Source organism: Coffea arabica, chromosome 5c (genome assembly GCF_036785885.1).
Source record: "Coffea arabica cultivar ET-39 chromosome 5c, Coffea Arabica ET-39 HiFi, whole genome shotgun sequence".
Lineage (NCBI taxonomy): Eukaryota > Viridiplantae > Streptophyta > Magnoliopsida > Gentianales > Rubiaceae > Coffea > Coffea arabica.
The window spans coordinates 43,857,420-43,874,356 of record NC_092319.1 but is presented as its reverse complement, the minus strand read 5'-3'; the positions used below and the strand labels follow the sequence as shown (position 1 = coordinate 43,874,356).

The 16,937-nt window shown below is 35.9% G+C and overlaps 3 protein-coding genes across 10 annotated transcripts; all 3 read left to right on the top strand.

The window, feature by feature from the left end:
* Positions 1-496: 496 nt before the first annotated feature.
* On the top strand, positions 497-3,736 carry LOC113687871 (protein sym-1-like). Its single transcript, XM_027205395.2, has 5 exons — positions 497-1,054; positions 1,955-2,110; positions 2,189-2,321; positions 2,406-2,445; positions 3,140-3,736. Exons 1-5 carry the CDS (start codon positions 770-772, stop codon positions 3,225-3,227), a joined length of 702 nt encoding a protein of 233 aa, XP_027061196.2. The 5' UTR covers positions 497-769; the 3' UTR covers positions 3,228-3,736.
* A 131-nt stretch (positions 3,737-3,867) lies between these two features.
* On the top strand, positions 3,868-7,092 carry LOC140007782 (uncharacterized). 6 transcript variants are annotated; one of them, XM_072051065.1, is made up of 4 exons: positions 3,868-4,420; positions 4,625-4,711; positions 4,849-4,925; positions 6,095-7,092. In XM_072051065.1, the coding sequence occupies exons 2-4, from the start codon at positions 4,688-4,690 to the stop codon at positions 6,732-6,734; spliced, it is 741 nt and encodes a 246-aa protein (XP_071907166.1). In that variant the 5' UTR covers positions 3,868-4,420; positions 4,625-4,687; the 3' UTR covers positions 6,735-7,092. The 6 variants fall into 6 exon arrangements, with proteins under 6 accessions (XP_071907166.1, XP_071907164.1, XP_071907162.1 ...); XM_072051063.1 differs by having other exon boundaries at positions 4,813-4,925; XM_072051061.1 differs by having other exon boundaries at positions 4,625-4,925.
* Positions 7,093-11,225: 4,133 nt separating this feature from the next.
* LOC113687868 (uncharacterized) lies at positions 11,226-16,419 on the top strand. Of its 3 annotated transcripts, XM_072051059.1 has the most exons (4): positions 11,226-11,567; positions 11,676-11,752; positions 15,519-15,820; positions 15,954-16,419. In XM_072051059.1, exons 1-4 carry the CDS (start codon positions 11,433-11,435, stop codon positions 16,004-16,006), a joined length of 567 nt encoding a protein of 188 aa, XP_071907160.1. In that variant the 5' UTR covers positions 11,226-11,432; the 3' UTR covers positions 16,007-16,419. The 3 variants fall into 3 exon arrangements, with proteins under 3 accessions (XP_071907160.1, XP_071907159.1, XP_027061195.2); XM_072051058.1 differs by having other exon boundaries at positions 11,231-11,555; positions 15,519-16,419; XM_027205394.2 differs by having other exon boundaries at positions 11,233-11,567; positions 15,519-16,419.
* Positions 16,420-16,937: the final 518 nt, after the last annotated feature.

Sequence of the window (16,937 nt, the reverse complement as noted above, 5' to 3'; positions counted from 1 at the left end):
ATCAAATTAATTTAACCACAAAAAAGAAATAAAATGCCCCAAGTGGAGCCCAGAGGCCTAATAAACAAACCAAAAATTTGTGTTCATGATTCAGTTCCGTTGTTGTTATTTGATTTAGACCCATTGTTATAAACATTAGTCATGCAACTAGGGAATTCTTGATTTGATTTTCAAGTGCTTTTTTCCCTTGTACGTGTATGGTGTCCCTTGATTCTTGATTTGACTTCCTTTTTTTATTTTTTTGGGATTTTCCTAACATGTGTGTATTTAACCTTCGTTAACGTATCTAAAAATTAACTAACCTATCATTTATATATATATATATATATATATATATATATATATTAATAATTATTCTTCATTCTTATATTTATTTATTTTTAATTAATTTTATATTTAATAACACCTGAAATATATCTTAATAAATGCGTATTTGAACCGGACACAATATAATTTTTTCCATTGTATTTGTAGAGCCTTTCTTGAACTTAAAAAAAAAAAAGGCAGTATCCCTCTTGCCAAGGAGAAAATAGAGAAAAGATCCAATTAAGTAATGAATTATCAAGTCGTAGTTAACTACATTAACTAGATCAAAGGAAAAAAAAAAAAAAAAGAAAAGGAATAGTCAATATTCCCCTGCCTAGTATTGCCGGAGGCCAAAGAATAAATTCTTATATTGAGAAGAAGAAAAAAGTTCTGAGGCGAAAAAGAACTACGACTACAAGTGGTACCTGAGGCTGGGATTAGCGTCTCGGTAAATTCGAGGGGAATGGGGTCGTTAGGTGGTGGTGGAAATTGGGGTCCATTTGGGATGGGACAACTGAATTTCCATGATTTCAACAACAATAGGAGAAGAAGACCAAGAAAAAGAAGCATCAGAGAATCAAAATCCTCATCTAATTCAGCTGATATAACCGGTAGAACCGGTTACCAGTTCCCGGTGAAGCAAGCATTCATGGCCGCCTCTCTAGCCCTCACCGGCGACACTATAGCTCAGCTCAGCCAACGCTGGGTGAAGTATAAAGAAAGCCTTTCAGGCCCTCAGCATCCCGAGGTTGCTCATTACTCGAGTTTTTACTCAAATGAGTTTTTTTTTTTTTTTTTTTTAAATTCGAACACACAGTTTACATTTCACTATGCGTTCATTTTCTTGACATAAGCTGGTAGATTAGAAAAAGAAAGCTTTTTTCGTAATGGGCTTTAATAATATTAATGAAGTTCTTACTTTTGGACGAATCCAAGAAAAGCTGGAATTTTTACTATTTTGGAAGTGAATTGTTCTTGTACTTTATATAAAATTAATATGGGCTACGTGAAATTTAGAAAATTCAATAGCAAAGTTTGAAAATTTTGTACCATTTATGTGTAGTTTTTCTTTTGAGAATTGAATGGTGGATAACTACCTATTCATTGAGCGGTCAAGGTAAGTTTGGTCAGTTCAGATGTTTGATGTTATCATATACTAGAAAATGTGGTTCTTAATGGATATTATGTATGGTTTTAGCAAGCATCTCAACTTTTCTCACCAAAAAAAAAATGATCATGTTAATTTGAAGCAGAATTGGTCTTAAAAAGTCATATGTTCCTAAGAATTAGATCAATATTCGAGAAATGTGAATTTGGTAACAGGGTAGTGATTTTTTGGAGAAAATGTGCAACTTACTAATCTCATCTCCAATGACCTGTAATCTCTTTTGGTTTTCCTTGAGGATTTCTTTAAAGTTTGTGTAAGCTCATAATAAGTTAAAGATCAGTTTTAGTAGTCTCTTTATTATCTTCGCTTATTGTTCCTTCTAAAAATGCAGTAACATATCAAATTCCAGATTGGTCTATGGACATTTGATGCTTGAAGAATTCACATCTATATCGTACCATCTAAATTGAAAATGCATATTGATGATCTTGGTTTTGAAACAAAATTCCAATTTTGCTATTTCGCTGAATGCTGCATCAGGGTGTTTTGGGGGCATTATTTTCTGAACATGGTTGGCTGCGTGCCCTCCGAATGACTACCTATGGCTTTCTATTATATGGCCCGGGTACATATGCATGGTACCAGTTCCTTGATCGTACCATTCCAAAGCAAACATTCGAGAACTTATTGGCTAAGGTAGGTATTACGATCAAGTTCTCCCTGAGCCAAATTTCATGGATTATTTTCAAGTCCTGAAAATGTTACTCCTTGCAGGTCATACTGAACCAAATTGTGCTTGGTCCAACTGTAATTGCTGTCGTTTTTGCATGGAACAATCTGTGGCAAGGGAAACTGTCAGAGCTTCCAAATAAGTATCAGAAAGATGCTCTTCCTGCTCTTTTTTTTGGTATGAACCTTTTTCTAGTGTGCAAAATGCTAAGTTATATGCACATGTATGTACTTATGCTTTACTACTGTAATTCCTTTGCAGGATTTAGGTTTTGGATTCCAGTCAGCATATTGAATTTCTGGTATGTAATTTGCTTTGTTTTTCTTGATCTGGTAGGATTAGTTTCTTGGTTAAGGACTTGGTCTAATGTCAGGAAACTTTTACTAATGACAAACAGAATTATTCACTTTCAGTCTTTATGGGAAGGTTGATATTTTGGTGAAGCCGAGCAAATTTGATCAACACCACTACTGACTTTTTTTTTTTGGGGGTTCTTACATATGTATTCTCTACTCTATCTCTTGGTGTTGTAATCTATGAGTTGTTGTTGATCCAAATATGAAAGAGATGAATCTCTTAAAGAATATTAGAATATCTTAGCATCTAAGGGTAATATCGCGCATTGAAATGAAAACTTAAACCAACTTACTAACACTGGATCTTAGACAAAAGGCTGAGAAAACAACTCTTTGTGATTACCAGAGGAAAAAAAAAAAGTCTTTGATGATCTCATGGGGAAGCAGTTTCAGTATCATCGATGGCTGAAAATGTTGTATATTTGCATGTGTGGGATCAGGTACTTGTTTGACAATGAATAACTTTCCTGCCTGTTTATAATTTGCTAGACTGATAGTGGACTATACAGTCTATACTTATAAAAAAAAAATTAAGTTTCTGCAATGGAGATGTCTTTAACTTTTTATATTAGGCTGTAACTATCACAATGAGATGCCTTAGAATAATGTTCTGGCAACTTTAACATGTCAAAATTTCAGGCTGGTTCCTCTTCAAGCACGCGTTGCTTTCATGTCCTTGGGATCTATATTCTGGAATTTCTTCTTGTCTTCAACCATGAGCAGGTGATTTCTGCTGACAAGAATCATACTGGAGTTAGAAGCTTATCATGAGCAGATCCTTTCGGGTATTTCCTGGTCCAGAACTTAACACAAGTGTGGGGCTTCTCACATCACTCAATTGAAAAGAATCTTCATTTAAACTCTTCTTCCAGCGCACAGCCAGATGTTGGAAGCTGGGTTTTTTAAGTTCTCAACGCTGAAATTGAGGCTGCCAGAACTGTTTCTTATGGAGTTGCAATGTTTTCTTTTTCAGTATTCATGGCATTCGTCATATTTTTCATAATTACCATCTGAGAAGGTCATTTTATGTATCAATCAGCTCTATTTTTCTTTATGTTTTTGTTCATTGAGATCTTATCATCTTTCCTCTTCTTCAAGTATGCTGTGTGCTCTACAGCTTCTGCTGATTAGATAAACTGCACAGTCATTTTTACTGCTGTTAGATTGCAGAATTATGTAATGATTCTTTCTTCTACAAACATTCTTGGAATAGATTTGATGGAAACCATTTGCTCTTGTCTTACCATTACTCAGATTTGAAGGTCGTTTTCTTAAAAATAAAAGGAAATGACCGCAGTGCTTGCATATGGTTATCTGATACTGTTTTAGGCCTTAGCTGGTTGGTTATGCTCATATCAGGACCTGAAATTAATATTTCCTGATAAATTTGAATACGTACCCAAAAGTTCTGGTGCATGAGAAAACAGCCAGCACTCCAATAGACTAGGCCTCTGGCAAGTTAGCCTGAACTTGCGAGATGAGTGTTTCCGCAATGTGCTTGGTAGCTGAAAAGAAGTTCTTGATTTTATTCTTGAACGTGCGATGCGAGTCCTTCCAAAGTGTTGTTTGGTACCTGGGAAAACTAGATGAAAAGGGGGCAATAAATAGTACTTTATTGTTGCGACATTTGTCATCATCATTCACTGTTTGATGGGAGCCTGGAGCGAAGCTGGTCCTTTCTGCTTCGCCTTAGTTCCCATCGCTCATAGCCTTTACTCAAACTCAGTTTAAAACCAGAAAAAACCACTCTTCATATTCCTGGCTTGGAAAAGTTCCAAGCTTTCCTACACTGAAATATCCACGAGGAAATTCCACCTTGCGGCCTTAAGCTTTGCAGTAATCGCCGCAGTTGCTCTATTTATTCAGATTCCATTCAGACAAGAAAAGCAAGGGAAGAAAAAGTAATCAGGCTGCGTGAAGGTACAGGATTCCTTGCTTTATATCTCATGCATCTCACCAAGCCACCAATTACAGCATCAACTAAATGGACAAAGAATCATATTTCACATCTGCCAAAAAAAGTAAATTTACAAAGAGAACTTAAAAAGATGTACCTAAGGCAGGAAAGTTACAAACACTGGGAAATTTCCTCCGTTGTAAGAGCCATTTTCCTTTCTGTGACAGACCCTATGAACGGAAGTAACCAGAATTACGCGCCACCAGAATACTTGAGAACTGGGCCGGATTATGGTGGATATTCGGCTGGACCTGGTAGCAGGAATAGCTTGTCCTCCTTGTTTTCTGTGGTTAGGCATATTGATATGTTATCTATGAAAGTAATTGGTGCATCATATTGGATACTTTATTTCCAGGAACATATCAGGTCAGTCTTTTTTCATATGAAACAGGCTCCCAGAGGAGGAGATCCTGATCCACGGTTGCTGTTTGGGCTAAGCAACCCCAGTGGATTTCTTGGCATGTCCAGGTAAATTTGTTCTTCTTTCTGCACACCCTCACTTCCCAGGATAATCTCTTTCCAACAATACATATCTAGAAGATCTATGCTGAAGTAGGAACATGATAAATCTCAGCTGTACGAAGTTTCTTTGCAAGGTAAAACTGCCTTGTATGGTCACTGGTCTTTTGCTGAGATTGAACTGTTTATCTTACCAGCCTAGGACCTTGAGAACAAATAAAAGTACAAAAGGGCTTCCCATTTTCTGGAAAGGGGAGATAGCATACAATCATCCTTATCTTCAAGTTACAATTCTTATCCATGCCTATTCGCTCTAATATACAAATTACTGTCACATGAGCTCTTGCCAAATCTTTGTGGACAATTCCAAAAGATGCCATACAAGAAAGTAAAAGAAATGAAAAACAATAGTTATCATCAAGATTTAGTTTTGATTCCGGTTCCCTCCCCGGGCGCGGGGAAATTGTACAACACTGACACTTGGAACATAATCACATCTTCCAATCCAACTGAAGAAGTAGGAGCCGAATGTAGGGTCAAAATTCTTTTTCCAAGAATTATAGACTAAAGCACACCAGTATATGTATCAAATAATGAAATCATAAGTGTATACTGCATATTAAGTAGCAGCCTGGATATGAGCAATCCAAAAAAAAAAAAAAAAGAAATTTCATTAAAAGGGCTTGCTCAGAAACACTTGTTAACTAAACATAACAGAATGTAAAGTGGAGCTAGCTTGAAGCAAAGATAGAAAAATCTGTTTATTTCCTTTAATTTCAAACCCTACATTTCTTCTAGCGGATTTAAGGATGGAATGCATGCCTCTTCATGCCAGTTCTGATGATTATGTCCGTTTGATGTTCTTCAATTACCAACCGATGATGCAAGGACATGATGATTGTGTGGGATATTCAGGAAGCATAGAGTATTGTTGTTTAGATTGAAGAGAGATGAGGGGCGAGGGGGACGAGGAAGAAAGCATCCCTTAATTTTCACACTAGTCCAACTTAAGAACTAGGTGGAATGGATTAGTCCTATAACCATTTTCTTCGTTTGTATCATTCGTTTCCAGATTATGGATACGATGCCAAATCTCAAATTTGTGAATGGATAAAAAAAGAAATCAGGTATATATTTTTGAAATCCCAGTGTGTGAAAACTAATAAAATGACTTGCAGTTTTCCAGCCCCACCACATTTGCAGAATCAAACTCAATACTTCAACAGTGACGCAACAAGAAACACAATACCATGGCCACCTGCAGCTATTGCTTTGCCAAATTTTCAGCTGCAACCGAGTGTGCCACCTGCAGCTATTGCTTTGCCAAATTTTCAGCCACAACCGAGCGTGCAAGGCCCCCAGGACGGGTCCAAATTATCTCAAGAAGAGCAAAAGAAAGTCTTGAACAGGCTGAAGAAAGAAGCATATAATCCCGTGACAAAATTGTCGAGAAGGAAACCAAATCTGTACTACCGAGATAACCCACTTACTATTTCCAAAGAACTAGAAAAAGAGAAGCATGAAGAAGGTAAGAGGTGTGCCATTTGCTTGGAAGATTTTGAGCCTAAAGAGATAGTTACGATTACTCCTTGCAACCACATGTTTCATGAGGAATGTATTGTTCCTTGGGTGAAGAACGAAGGTCGATGCCCTGTTTGTAGGTTCGCAATCAGTGAAAGGTTCGGAGAAACTGCAGCTGGCTCTAGCAATGTGACTGCAAATGACCATTTTGGGAACGATCTGACTGCAATCGTGAGAGCCATGGAAGAAGCTTTTGTACCTGAAAACATGAGGAGGTTTGTGGAGTTCCTTACCTAACAAGGACAAATTTTTAGTTTGAGCAGACTGTTAGGGAAGTTGTTTTTCTGGAGCTACCTTCTGTGATTCAGCAAGACAATACATTGAAGAAATGACAGTATTTGTGTACAGAATATAGATAGTCGTTTGGCAACAAATGTGAAGAACCGAAGGAAAATGAGACTCAGTGGATGCAAATGGGATAATTCCTCTACCACAAGAAGTTTGCGAATGAGGAATGGATTCCATCAAAGAAAAACTCGGGCAGCAAAGAGTGGTAGTTGCACGGTACTTTATTGTGATTCGCAGTATGTTACTTCCATGCACAGATGTTAATGTCTGATCCAAATAAAGGTCACAAGCTATTACATATTACTTATCCCAAGTTTCCCACCAACCAATTGAGCAAAATGAAATTGCAAATGAAGTACAGAAAATGTGGATGCTGTACTTGAGCAAAGAGATTATGCAGAAAACATCATAAAAATACCACACAAAAAAAGGGAATGGAGGAGTTAGAAATTACATAAAGAAAAAAATATAACTAAGGGAGCCTTGTGGAACATTATTAACAGAGGCTAACTAGTTTTTACCAGTTTCCATAAGACAAATTGAAATGAATCCGCTTTTCCTGTGCAACAAATTTGCTTTGCTGGGATGGTTGTTTTCGCAGGGAGATAGTTGCACGAAGTTAATCCATTGTCGTCAAGAATTCCAACATCTGCAACCTGCAACCTAGGCTTCATTTCCTGTTTAGCCCTGGCCTAAACTGAATTCCATTAGCATCATGCTACTCTACATAATTTTTTTTGGAACAAACCTCCCCTGAGGTTTTCAATAATTACAGAGAGCTCTTCCAAATTTTAAAAATTACATATACCTACCCTACTTTTACTGTTTAGTCACAATGTAGGTCCAACAAAATAGATTTTCTGCTAAATTACCCTTTTGTATAAAACTAAGAAAGAAAAATATAGTCTACTCAATCATTTTCTTCCACACTTTACCCAAATCAACAAGTCTAATCCTTAACAATCATCCAAGTATAAATTCTAAAACCAAGTAGCCGTCCAAAAGATTCCAAATCATATATATATATATATATATATATATATATATATATATATATATATATATATATATATATATATATATATATATAATAAAGTCGTATTCTCATTCTTATCCCTTCATGTTTTCTCTTTCTTGGTGGCTTAACGAGACGGTAAGTAATTTCCTACGTGGCTTGCTCCTTTTTTGTTTAGATATATATTAATTCTTATTTCCTATAAGAATTCTTAATATTATATAATTCTTATTTCCTACCCAAAAAAGGAACTGGAAAGTAATGCGATATAAATAAAAGAGACATAAATATCTCTATTAGATATATCTCCAAATTCATACGAGTAATTTGTGTACTGCATAGGAAACCGAAGTAAATAAGAATTGTTATCACTACAAGAAGTAGAAAAGTAACTAATTTCAAAAGGAACCATTAATAACAGAAGTCAATATCTGATATTGGAAATATGATTCTTAATAAATTTTATTATTAAGTGCGTTATCAAGACATAGTGCATTAACGCATTTCAAGTGTGGAGTATCCTAAATTGAGGTATGTCGTAGGTGTTAACCTTTTTATCGTTTTAATTGCTACAATATCTACATAAACATAACTTTTAGAATTTGTGTATTTACACAGGTATATGTTAAAAGTCTTGGCAAGTGATGCAACCAGTAGTGTTTGGTTTGTTATATTTGATCAAAAAACTGAAAGAATAATAGAACACAAACTTTCTTTTGTTCTTGAAGAATTTAACAAGATAAACTTATAACTAATTTTTTAAAATATTTTTAATAATAGTAGACAATCCGACACTTATCTCAGCCGTTGAATATTCTAACAAAAAAAATTTATTACACATTTCATTTCCAGGAAGGATTTAGCAATGAAATTGTATCATCTATTATAAATAAAATCACGTGAAAACCTTTTGTATTCCAAATCAAGTTGAACAATTACAATCTGGAACAAGGTAGTAATAGATTTATAGTGACCAGATAGTTCCACTATGATTTCGGGAGGGAAACGCATTTCATGCTTTCACAGGTAATGTGCAATAAATTTCTCTTATATTTCACATATTATATCTCACATAATATTTGTACCTTTAATTTTGATAAATCATTATCAGATTGGCAGAACCGATAACCAATACCAACCTAAAGTATCTTCTTCTCATATCCCAATTAGTATAACAGATGATTCTAATCAACAGCATTTCAATACACTTCATATGAATCATTTATCAGAGGGTTCAACAAAAATCACAGAGAAAGGAAATTCTCATAAAAAGATTTGCATGAGAACGTAGATTCAATATACTATTTTATTTTCTTAAATTATAATCTTTACATATTGTTATACATAACTTTGAATGCGATAAATCATTTAATTTTTTATACTTAGTTATCCTACTTTGCTATCATGCAGTGATAATGAAAAATCAATAAATGCTGAGTTGCACGGACAAATCGAGAAGAATGTTCAAACAGAAGAAAAAACAAAAACAAGTTTCTGAAGAGTAGAATATTATTTGATACTATTTACTGCACTTTTTATTTATTGTCAAATTTTTGAATGTTATGGTATTGTTGAATGTTATTTTTTTCATTTTTGAATTATTATTCACTGAATTAGATGTTCAAATTTATATTATAAGAATACTTATATTATAATGCGCACATAGTAATATACTTAAAACAAGTTATAATAGATCATACATTAAATTTGTATTTTATATCGACATTTATATAAAATTGACTAAATAGATTATTTTTTTCTACGATTCCCGTTCAACGAACGGATACAAAACTAGTTGCACATATAGTATCAATACTATTGATACCTCCAAATTAAATATCAATACTCAAATACGTTTTTAATACATGCTAATCTGATATAAAATCACCATTACAACCAGAAAAAACCATTCTTCATAATCCTGGCTTGGAAAAATTCCAAGCTTCCTACAGTCAAATATCCTTTTTTCCTTCCTACCAAAAGAAACGGGGAAAAAAAAACCAAGAAGCAGTATTTCTTTTTATTTTAACATCTCTATTTCTCATCAAAAATGTCAGATTACTTCCCTGAAGAGGTTTTAGTTCATGTCCTCAGAAGGGCTCCTGCGAAAACCCTCCTGAGACTGAGGTGCGTAGCTAAGTCATGGAAATCTTTGATCTCAAGCCTTCATTTCGTCTCCATGCACACCCATCATGCTTCTCTCTCAAAAATCCTCCACCCCAGATGATAGAATGCTTGTGAGGCGCTACTGCAAACACCGACGGACTGAACGTTACTCAGTATACCACGAAAATGAGGACTTCACAGGGGAAAATGAGGTCAAAATATTCTTCCCTTTTCGCCAGTTAGTGCAGTATTATTTCAGGATTGTGGATTATAGCAATGGGTTACTATGTTTGTCTGATGATGTTTTTGGATACATGACCTTATTATGCTGTGCAACCCTTTCATCAAGCGAAAAATCACTCTTCCTTTGCCCCGAGCAAGTTGTAAAACTTTTGGCCTAGTATGTACTCATTGTTAGGATTTGGATGTCACATAAAAAACAGTGATTTTAAGGTCGTGAGAATTGCTTATGCTCAACAGAGTCATGGTGATGTTATGCCTTCTATAGCAGAAGTTTTTGCACTACGTGTAGGTGATTGGAGGGTGATTGCTGCTAATTTGCCTCAAGCGGTGATTCCACACTTCTGGACTCATGCATTTGTTAACGGAAAGGTGCATTGGGTTGGTTACAGATTCAATATAGAGGAGGAGAATAGCACGGAGAATTTGATTATGGCCTTTGGTTTGAGTGATGAGGTGTTCAAGGGATTTTCATTGCCTAATGCTTTGGTTCGTGAGTCTACTTTACATTTGTGCAATTCTGTTTGCGAGGATGCAATCGCTGTTCTCCATTATGATGCTAGCTCCGCAAATTTTAACCCGATAATATGCATTGTACTTGCAACAATCTCTGTCCTCTGAAAGGTCAGTGTCATGGTGATTGTAGCTTGTGTAGTTTGGATGGAAAAGTTACAATTAACCGAAAGTGCAAACAGATTATGTTGATAAGTTAAACAAAATTTTACATCCTTCTCATAAGGGAAAGTCCATGAAGCTTTCTATGGAAGGAAACAAAGATGATGAATGAAAACAAAGAGACTTTCAATTCCTGTTTTGAGACAAATAGGCACTTGATCATTGTGCTATATATTCCATTAGTTTGTTTGATTCCTGTCACATTCATGGCTCAGCTACCTGGACCTGGAGAGACCTAATTCTGTCGTGAAGCATCAAATGTGGCAAGGTTCCATGAGGAAATTCCACCTTGCGGCCTTAAGCTTTACACTAATCCCCGTAGTTGCTCTATTTATTCAGATTCCATTCAGACAAGAAAACAAGGGAAGAAAAAGTAATCAAGCTGCGTGAAGGTACAGGATTCCTTGCTTCATATCTCATGCATCTTGATCTCACCAAGCCACCAATTACAGGATCAACTAAATGGACACAGAATCATATTTCACATCTGCCAAAAAAAGTAAATTTACAAAGAGAACTTAAAAAGATGTAATAAGGCAGGAAAGTTACAAACACTGGGAAATTTCCTCCGTTGTAAGTCATTTTCCTTTCTGCGTCAGCTGACAGACTCTATGAACGGAAGTAACCAGAATTACACGCCACCAGAATACTTGAGAACTGGGCTGGATTATGGTGGATATTCGGCTAGACCTGGTAGCAGGAATGGATTGTCCTCCTTGTTTCCTCCACCTGCAGTAGGTCCTCTGGTTAGTCTTCAGCATATTGATATGTTGTCCAAGAAAGTAATTGGTGCATCATATTCGATAATTTATTTCCAGGAACATATCAGATCAGTCTTTTTTCATATGAAACAGGATCGCAGAGGAGGAGATCCTGATCCACGGTTGCTGTTTGGGGTAAGCAATCCCGGTGGATTTCCTGGCATATCCAGGTAAATTTGTTCTTCTTTCTGCACACCCTCACTTCCCAGGATAATCTCTTTCCAACAATACATAACTAGAAGATCTATGCTGAAGTAGGAACATGATAAATCTAAGCTGTACGAAGTTTCTTTGCAAGGCAAAACTGCCTTGTATGGTCACTGGTCTTTTTCTGGGATTGAACTGTTTATCTTACCAACCTAGTGTTAAGCTATCAGGCCAATTATTTAAAAAAGAAAAGATCAACAATTTAATAGAAAACTATATCTAGCATGACGATGAGCAACGCACAAGAATTAACGTGGTTCGGCTTAATCACCAATCCTACGTCCACGGAGAGAAAAACTTGTTCTTACTATGATAGGAAAAATAGCACAAAATTACAACTTGATTCCCAAACCCCAACTCTTGTATAACCTTTTCACCCACTAAGAACTCTCTCACTCCTTTTTTGTGTGTCTTTGTAGTATGCCAATCTACCTATTTATAGAGAACATTACTGCCAAAAAACCAAATAACAATTGAAAACCAAAATTATTTCCTAAACTCATATAGAGTAGAAAATAACATCTAATTCTAGCTAAATAGAGCTTTACTTGACTACTAATTCAAGTAACTAAAACCAATTAGGAAACTAGTTACTTCCCACACCAAATAGGAATCTTGACTAAAAGAAATTAAGCCAATTTCCTAACAAATCTCCACTTTGGCGAATATTTCTTGTAGCAAACACAGCAAACCATCCAAAAAACTCCATTTGCCTTTTCCCACCAAGTACCTTGGCGCCTAACTACACACCCTAATCAAGACGGTCTTGTTTTCAACTGATTCAATTGGCAAATGAACGTGTGTAGTTAATCGTGTCCAACATCTAGTTGACTCGTGAGAGGGGTCTCAATTCACCCTCTCTCATATCAGGACTTTTCCTCTCACCACCATTTATAATTTGAGAGCATTTCTGGATCCCATTCCGCTCCCAATCCATTGAGGTATTCAAATGGTACAAATTACAATACTTCTTTCCCATCAATAAGACCATCTCGCCATATGTAATTTTCAAGACTCCACCTGCAGCGGAAAAATGGTAACCCTCGGAATCTAACTGGTTCAAAAAAATTAAATTCTTTCGTAACTTTGGGACATAAGCCCACCACCCAAAGAACGAATCTCTCCATTCAACATTTTGATTTTCACCACTTCAACACCTTTGACTTGACAAGTAGATCCATCACCCAATGACATAAAAACCTGCCTTCTTTCTTTGAAGAGTATCAAAATAGTCTAATCTGGAGCAAACATGCGAAACACATCCAAAATCCAAAATCCAACCATCACGAGAAGAAGTATTATTACCTTTGGAGATTGTGAGAATATCTCCATCCGATGCATATCCAGCAACATTATCATAGTCATTCTCATCATTTTTCTTTTGATGGGGGCAATATCTTTTGATATGGCCAAACTCATGACAACCAAAGCATTGGATTCCACCCTTTCTCTTGGCCTTTGAACCACCTACCTTTGATTCACCGCCAAATTCTTTTCCTCTTTTATTCTCACCTCGAGCAATTAACGCAGCTTCTTGTGTCACATCCTGGTTTGCCTTCCTTTGTTTTTCATGATCCAACAAAGAAGACAAAACATTCTCGAACTCTAAAGTGTCCTTCCCATACAACAAGGTCGTCACGACACTTTCATAAGAATCAGAGACTGAGGTAAGAATTAAAAGGGTCTTATCTTCTTCCTCAATATCTATGCTAACCTTTTGGAGTTGATCCAAAATTCCGTTAAACGTATTCATGTGATCCATGAGACTGCCACCATCCTCCATCTTTAGTGCATAAAGTAGCCGCTTTAGATGCAACTTATTGGATAAGTTTTTAGTCAGATAAAGCTTTTCCAATTTTTTCCAGAAGTCTGCTGCAGAATCTTCCTTATCTATTACATTATTTATGTTGTTGTTCGCCACATAGAGCCGAATCTTGCTCGCACACCTTGCATCCAACTCCTCAAACTCATCATCCTTCATACTCTCTGCCTTCTTGTTCATTCCATTCAACGCTTTTGCCAAACCTTGTTGAACTATAACATCCTTCACTCTTCTTTGTCAAAGAGTGAAACTTGTAGTTCCATTAAACGGTTGAATTAGAAACTGTATAGTTCCAAATCCCATGGTATACAACCACCCACTCAATTTCAAATAATTAACCAAAATCCCAACGGAGCTCTGATACCACTTGTTAGGGTATCAGACCAATTATTTGAAAAAGAAAAGATCAACAATTTAATAGAAAACTATATCTAGCATGAACGATGAGCAACGCACAAGAATTAACGTGGTTCGGTTTAATCACCAAGCCTACGTCCACGGAGAGAAAAACTTGTTCTTGCTATGATAGGAAAAACACCAAAAAATTACAACTTGATTCCCAAACCCCAACTCTTGTATAACATTTTCACCCACTAAGAACTCTCTCACTCCTTTCTTATGTGTCTTTGTAATATGCCAATCTACCTATTTAGAAAGAACATTACTGTCAAAAAACCAAATAACAATTGGAAACCAATACTATTTTCTAAATTCATATAGAGTAGAAAATAGCATCTAATTCTAGCTAAATAGGACTTTATTTGACTACTATTTCAAGTAACTAAAACCAATTAACGAACTAGTTACTTCCCACACCAAATAGAAATCTTGACTAAAAAAAATTAAGCCAATTTCCTAACACCTAGGACCTTGAGAACAAATAAAAGTACAAAAGGGCTTCCCATTTTCTGGAAAAGGGAGATAGCATACAATCATCCTCATCTTCAAGTTACAATTCTTATCCATGCCTATTCACTCTAATATACAAATTACTGTCACATGAGCTCTTGCCAAATCTTTGTGGACAATTCCAAAAGATGCCATACAAGAAAGTAAAAGATATGAAAAACAATAATAGTTATCATCAAGATTTGATTTGATTCCGGTTCTCTCCCCCCTCTGGGCGCAGGGAACTTGTACAACACTGAAACTTGGAACATAATCACCTCTTCCAATCCAGCTGAATAAGTAGGAGCCCAGTTACAGCAACAAATTTTATCCTGGTTCCATCTTAAATACATTTACTAATGGCACCAAAGTTTCACCTGAATGTAAGGTCAAAATTCTTTTCCAAGAATTATAGACTAAAGCACACCAGTACATGTATCAAATAATGAAATCACAAGTGTATACCGCATATTAAGTAGCAGCCTGGATATGAGCAATCCAAAAAAAAAAAATGAAATTTCATTAAAAGGGCTTGCTCAGAAACACTTGTTAACTAAACATAACAGAATCTAAAGTGGAGCTAGCTTGAAGAAAAGATAGAAAAATCTGTTTATTTCCTTCAATTTCAAACCCTACATTTCTTCTAGCGGATTTAAGGATGGAATGCATGCCAGTTCTGATGATTATGTCCGTGTGATGTTCTTTTAATTACCAAGTGATGATGCAAGGACATGATGATTGTGTGGGATATTCAGGAAGCATAAAATATTGTTGTTTAAATTGAAGAGAGAAGGGAGGGGAGGGGGACGAGGAAGAAAGCATCTCTTAATTTTCACACTAGTCCAACTTTAAGAACTAGGTGGAATGGATTAGTCCTATAACCATTTTCTTCGTTTGTATCATTTGTTTCCAGTTTATAGTAGATACGATGCCAAATCTCAAATCTGTGAATGGATAAAAGAGACCAGGTATATATTTTTGAAATCCCAGTGTGTGAAAACTAATAAAATGACTTGCAGTTTTCCAGCCCCACAACATTTGCCGAATCAAACTCAATACTTCAACAGTGACGCAACAAGAAACACAATACCATGGCCACCTGCAGCTATTGCTTTGCCAAATTTTCAGCCGCAACCGAGCGTGCAAGGCCCCCAGGACGGGTCCAAATTATCTCAAGAAGAGCAAAAGAAAGTCTTGAACAGGCTGAAGAAAGAAGCATATAATCCCGTGACAAAATTGTCGAGAAGGAAACCAAATCTGTACTACCGAGATAGCCCACTTACTATATCCAAAGAACTAGAAAAAGAGAAGCTTGAAGAAGGTAAGAGGTGTCCCATTTGCTTAGAAGATTTTGAGCCTAAAGAGATGGTTACGATTACTCCTTGCAACCACATGTTTCATGAGGAATGTATTGTTCCTTGGGTGACGAACGAAGGTCGATGCCCTGTTTGTAGGTTCGCAATCAGTGAAAGGTTCGGAGAAACTGCAGCTGGCTCTAGCAATGTGACCGCAAATGACCATTTTGGGAACGATCTGACTGCAATCATAAGAGCCATGGAAGAAGCTTTTGTACCTGGAAACATGAGGCGGTTTGTGGAGTTCCATCCTTAACCATATGACCTAACAAGGACAAATTTCCAGTTTGAGCGGACTGTTAGGGAAGTTGTTTTTCTGGAGCTACCTTCTGTGATTCAGCAAGACAATACATTGAAGAAATGACAGTATTTGTGTACAGAATATAGACAGTATTTGTGTACGAAGTTAATCCGTTGTCGTCAAGAATTACAATATCGGCAACCTGCAACCTAGGCTTCATTTCCTGTTTAGCCCTGGCCTAAACTGAATTCCATTTGCATCATGCTTCTCTACATACTTCTTTTTTGGGATAATTTAACAAACCTCCTCTGAGGTTTTCAGCAATTACAGAGAGCTTCCCTAAGTTTTAAAAATTACATATACCTCCCTTACTTTTACTGTTTAGTAACAATGTAGGTCGAACAAGATAGATTTTCTCACAAAAATTCTAAATTGCCTTTTTGTGCAAAACTAAACTCAATTATTTTCTTCCACACTTTGTACAAATCAACAAGTTTAATCCCTAACAATCATCCAAACATAAATTCTAAAATCAAGTAACCGTCCAAAAGATTCCAAATTGCATATATAGTATCAAAACTTGACACGCAAAAAAAAAAAAAAAAAAAAAAAAACACACACACAAACCGTATTGACAATCAATTTTATACCTCTAAAATTAAATATCAATGCTCAAATACGTTTTTAATACATGCTAATCTGACTTAAATCTACCATTACAACCCTCCTATGGCATTAAAAATATTAATATCTCAAAAGTAAAGAGTAAATTCTACCTCCACAATAAAGTCAAAATAAAAAATTTCTAATCCAATGAAAAAAGTCCTTGTGTAATTATTGAC

What these genes read in the sequence shown, in the direction of transcription:
- LOC113687871 (XM_027205395.2), top strand. Translation starts at nt 770, where the DNA reads ATGGGGTCGTTAGGTGGTGGTGGAAATTGGGGTCCATTTGGGATGGGA. An exon ending in TCTTCCTGCTCTTTTTTTTG is followed by an intron (nt 2,322 to 2,405) that starts GTATGAACCTTT and finishes ATTCCTTTGCAG; the next exon opens with GATTTAGGTTTTGGATTCCA. An exon ending in GTCAGCATATTGAATTTCTG is followed by an intron (nt 2,446 to 3,139) that starts GTATGTAATTTG and finishes TCAAAATTTCAG; the next exon opens with GCTGGTTCCTCTTCAAGCAC.
- LOC140007782 (XM_072051060.1), top strand. Translation starts at nt 4,549, where the DNA reads ATGTACCTAAGGCAGGAAAGTTACAAACACTGGGAAATTTCCTCCGTT. An exon ending in GGATTTCTTGGCATGTCCAG is followed by an intron (nt 4,926 to 6,094) that starts GTAAATTTGTTC and finishes AATGACTTGCAG; the next exon opens with TTTTCCAGCCCCACCACATT.
- LOC113687868 (XM_027205394.2), top strand. Translation starts at nt 11,433, where the DNA reads ATGAACGGAAGTAACCAGAATTACACGCCACCAGAATACTTGAGAACT. An exon ending in CACCTGCAGTAGGTCCTCTG is followed by an intron (nt 11,568 to 11,675) that starts GTTAGTCTTCAG and finishes CATATGAAACAG; the next exon opens with GATCGCAGAGGAGGAGATCC. An exon ending in GGATTTCCTGGCATATCCAG is followed by an intron (nt 11,753 to 15,518) that starts GTAAATTTGTTC and finishes AATGACTTGCAG; the next exon opens with TTTTCCAGCCCCACAACATT.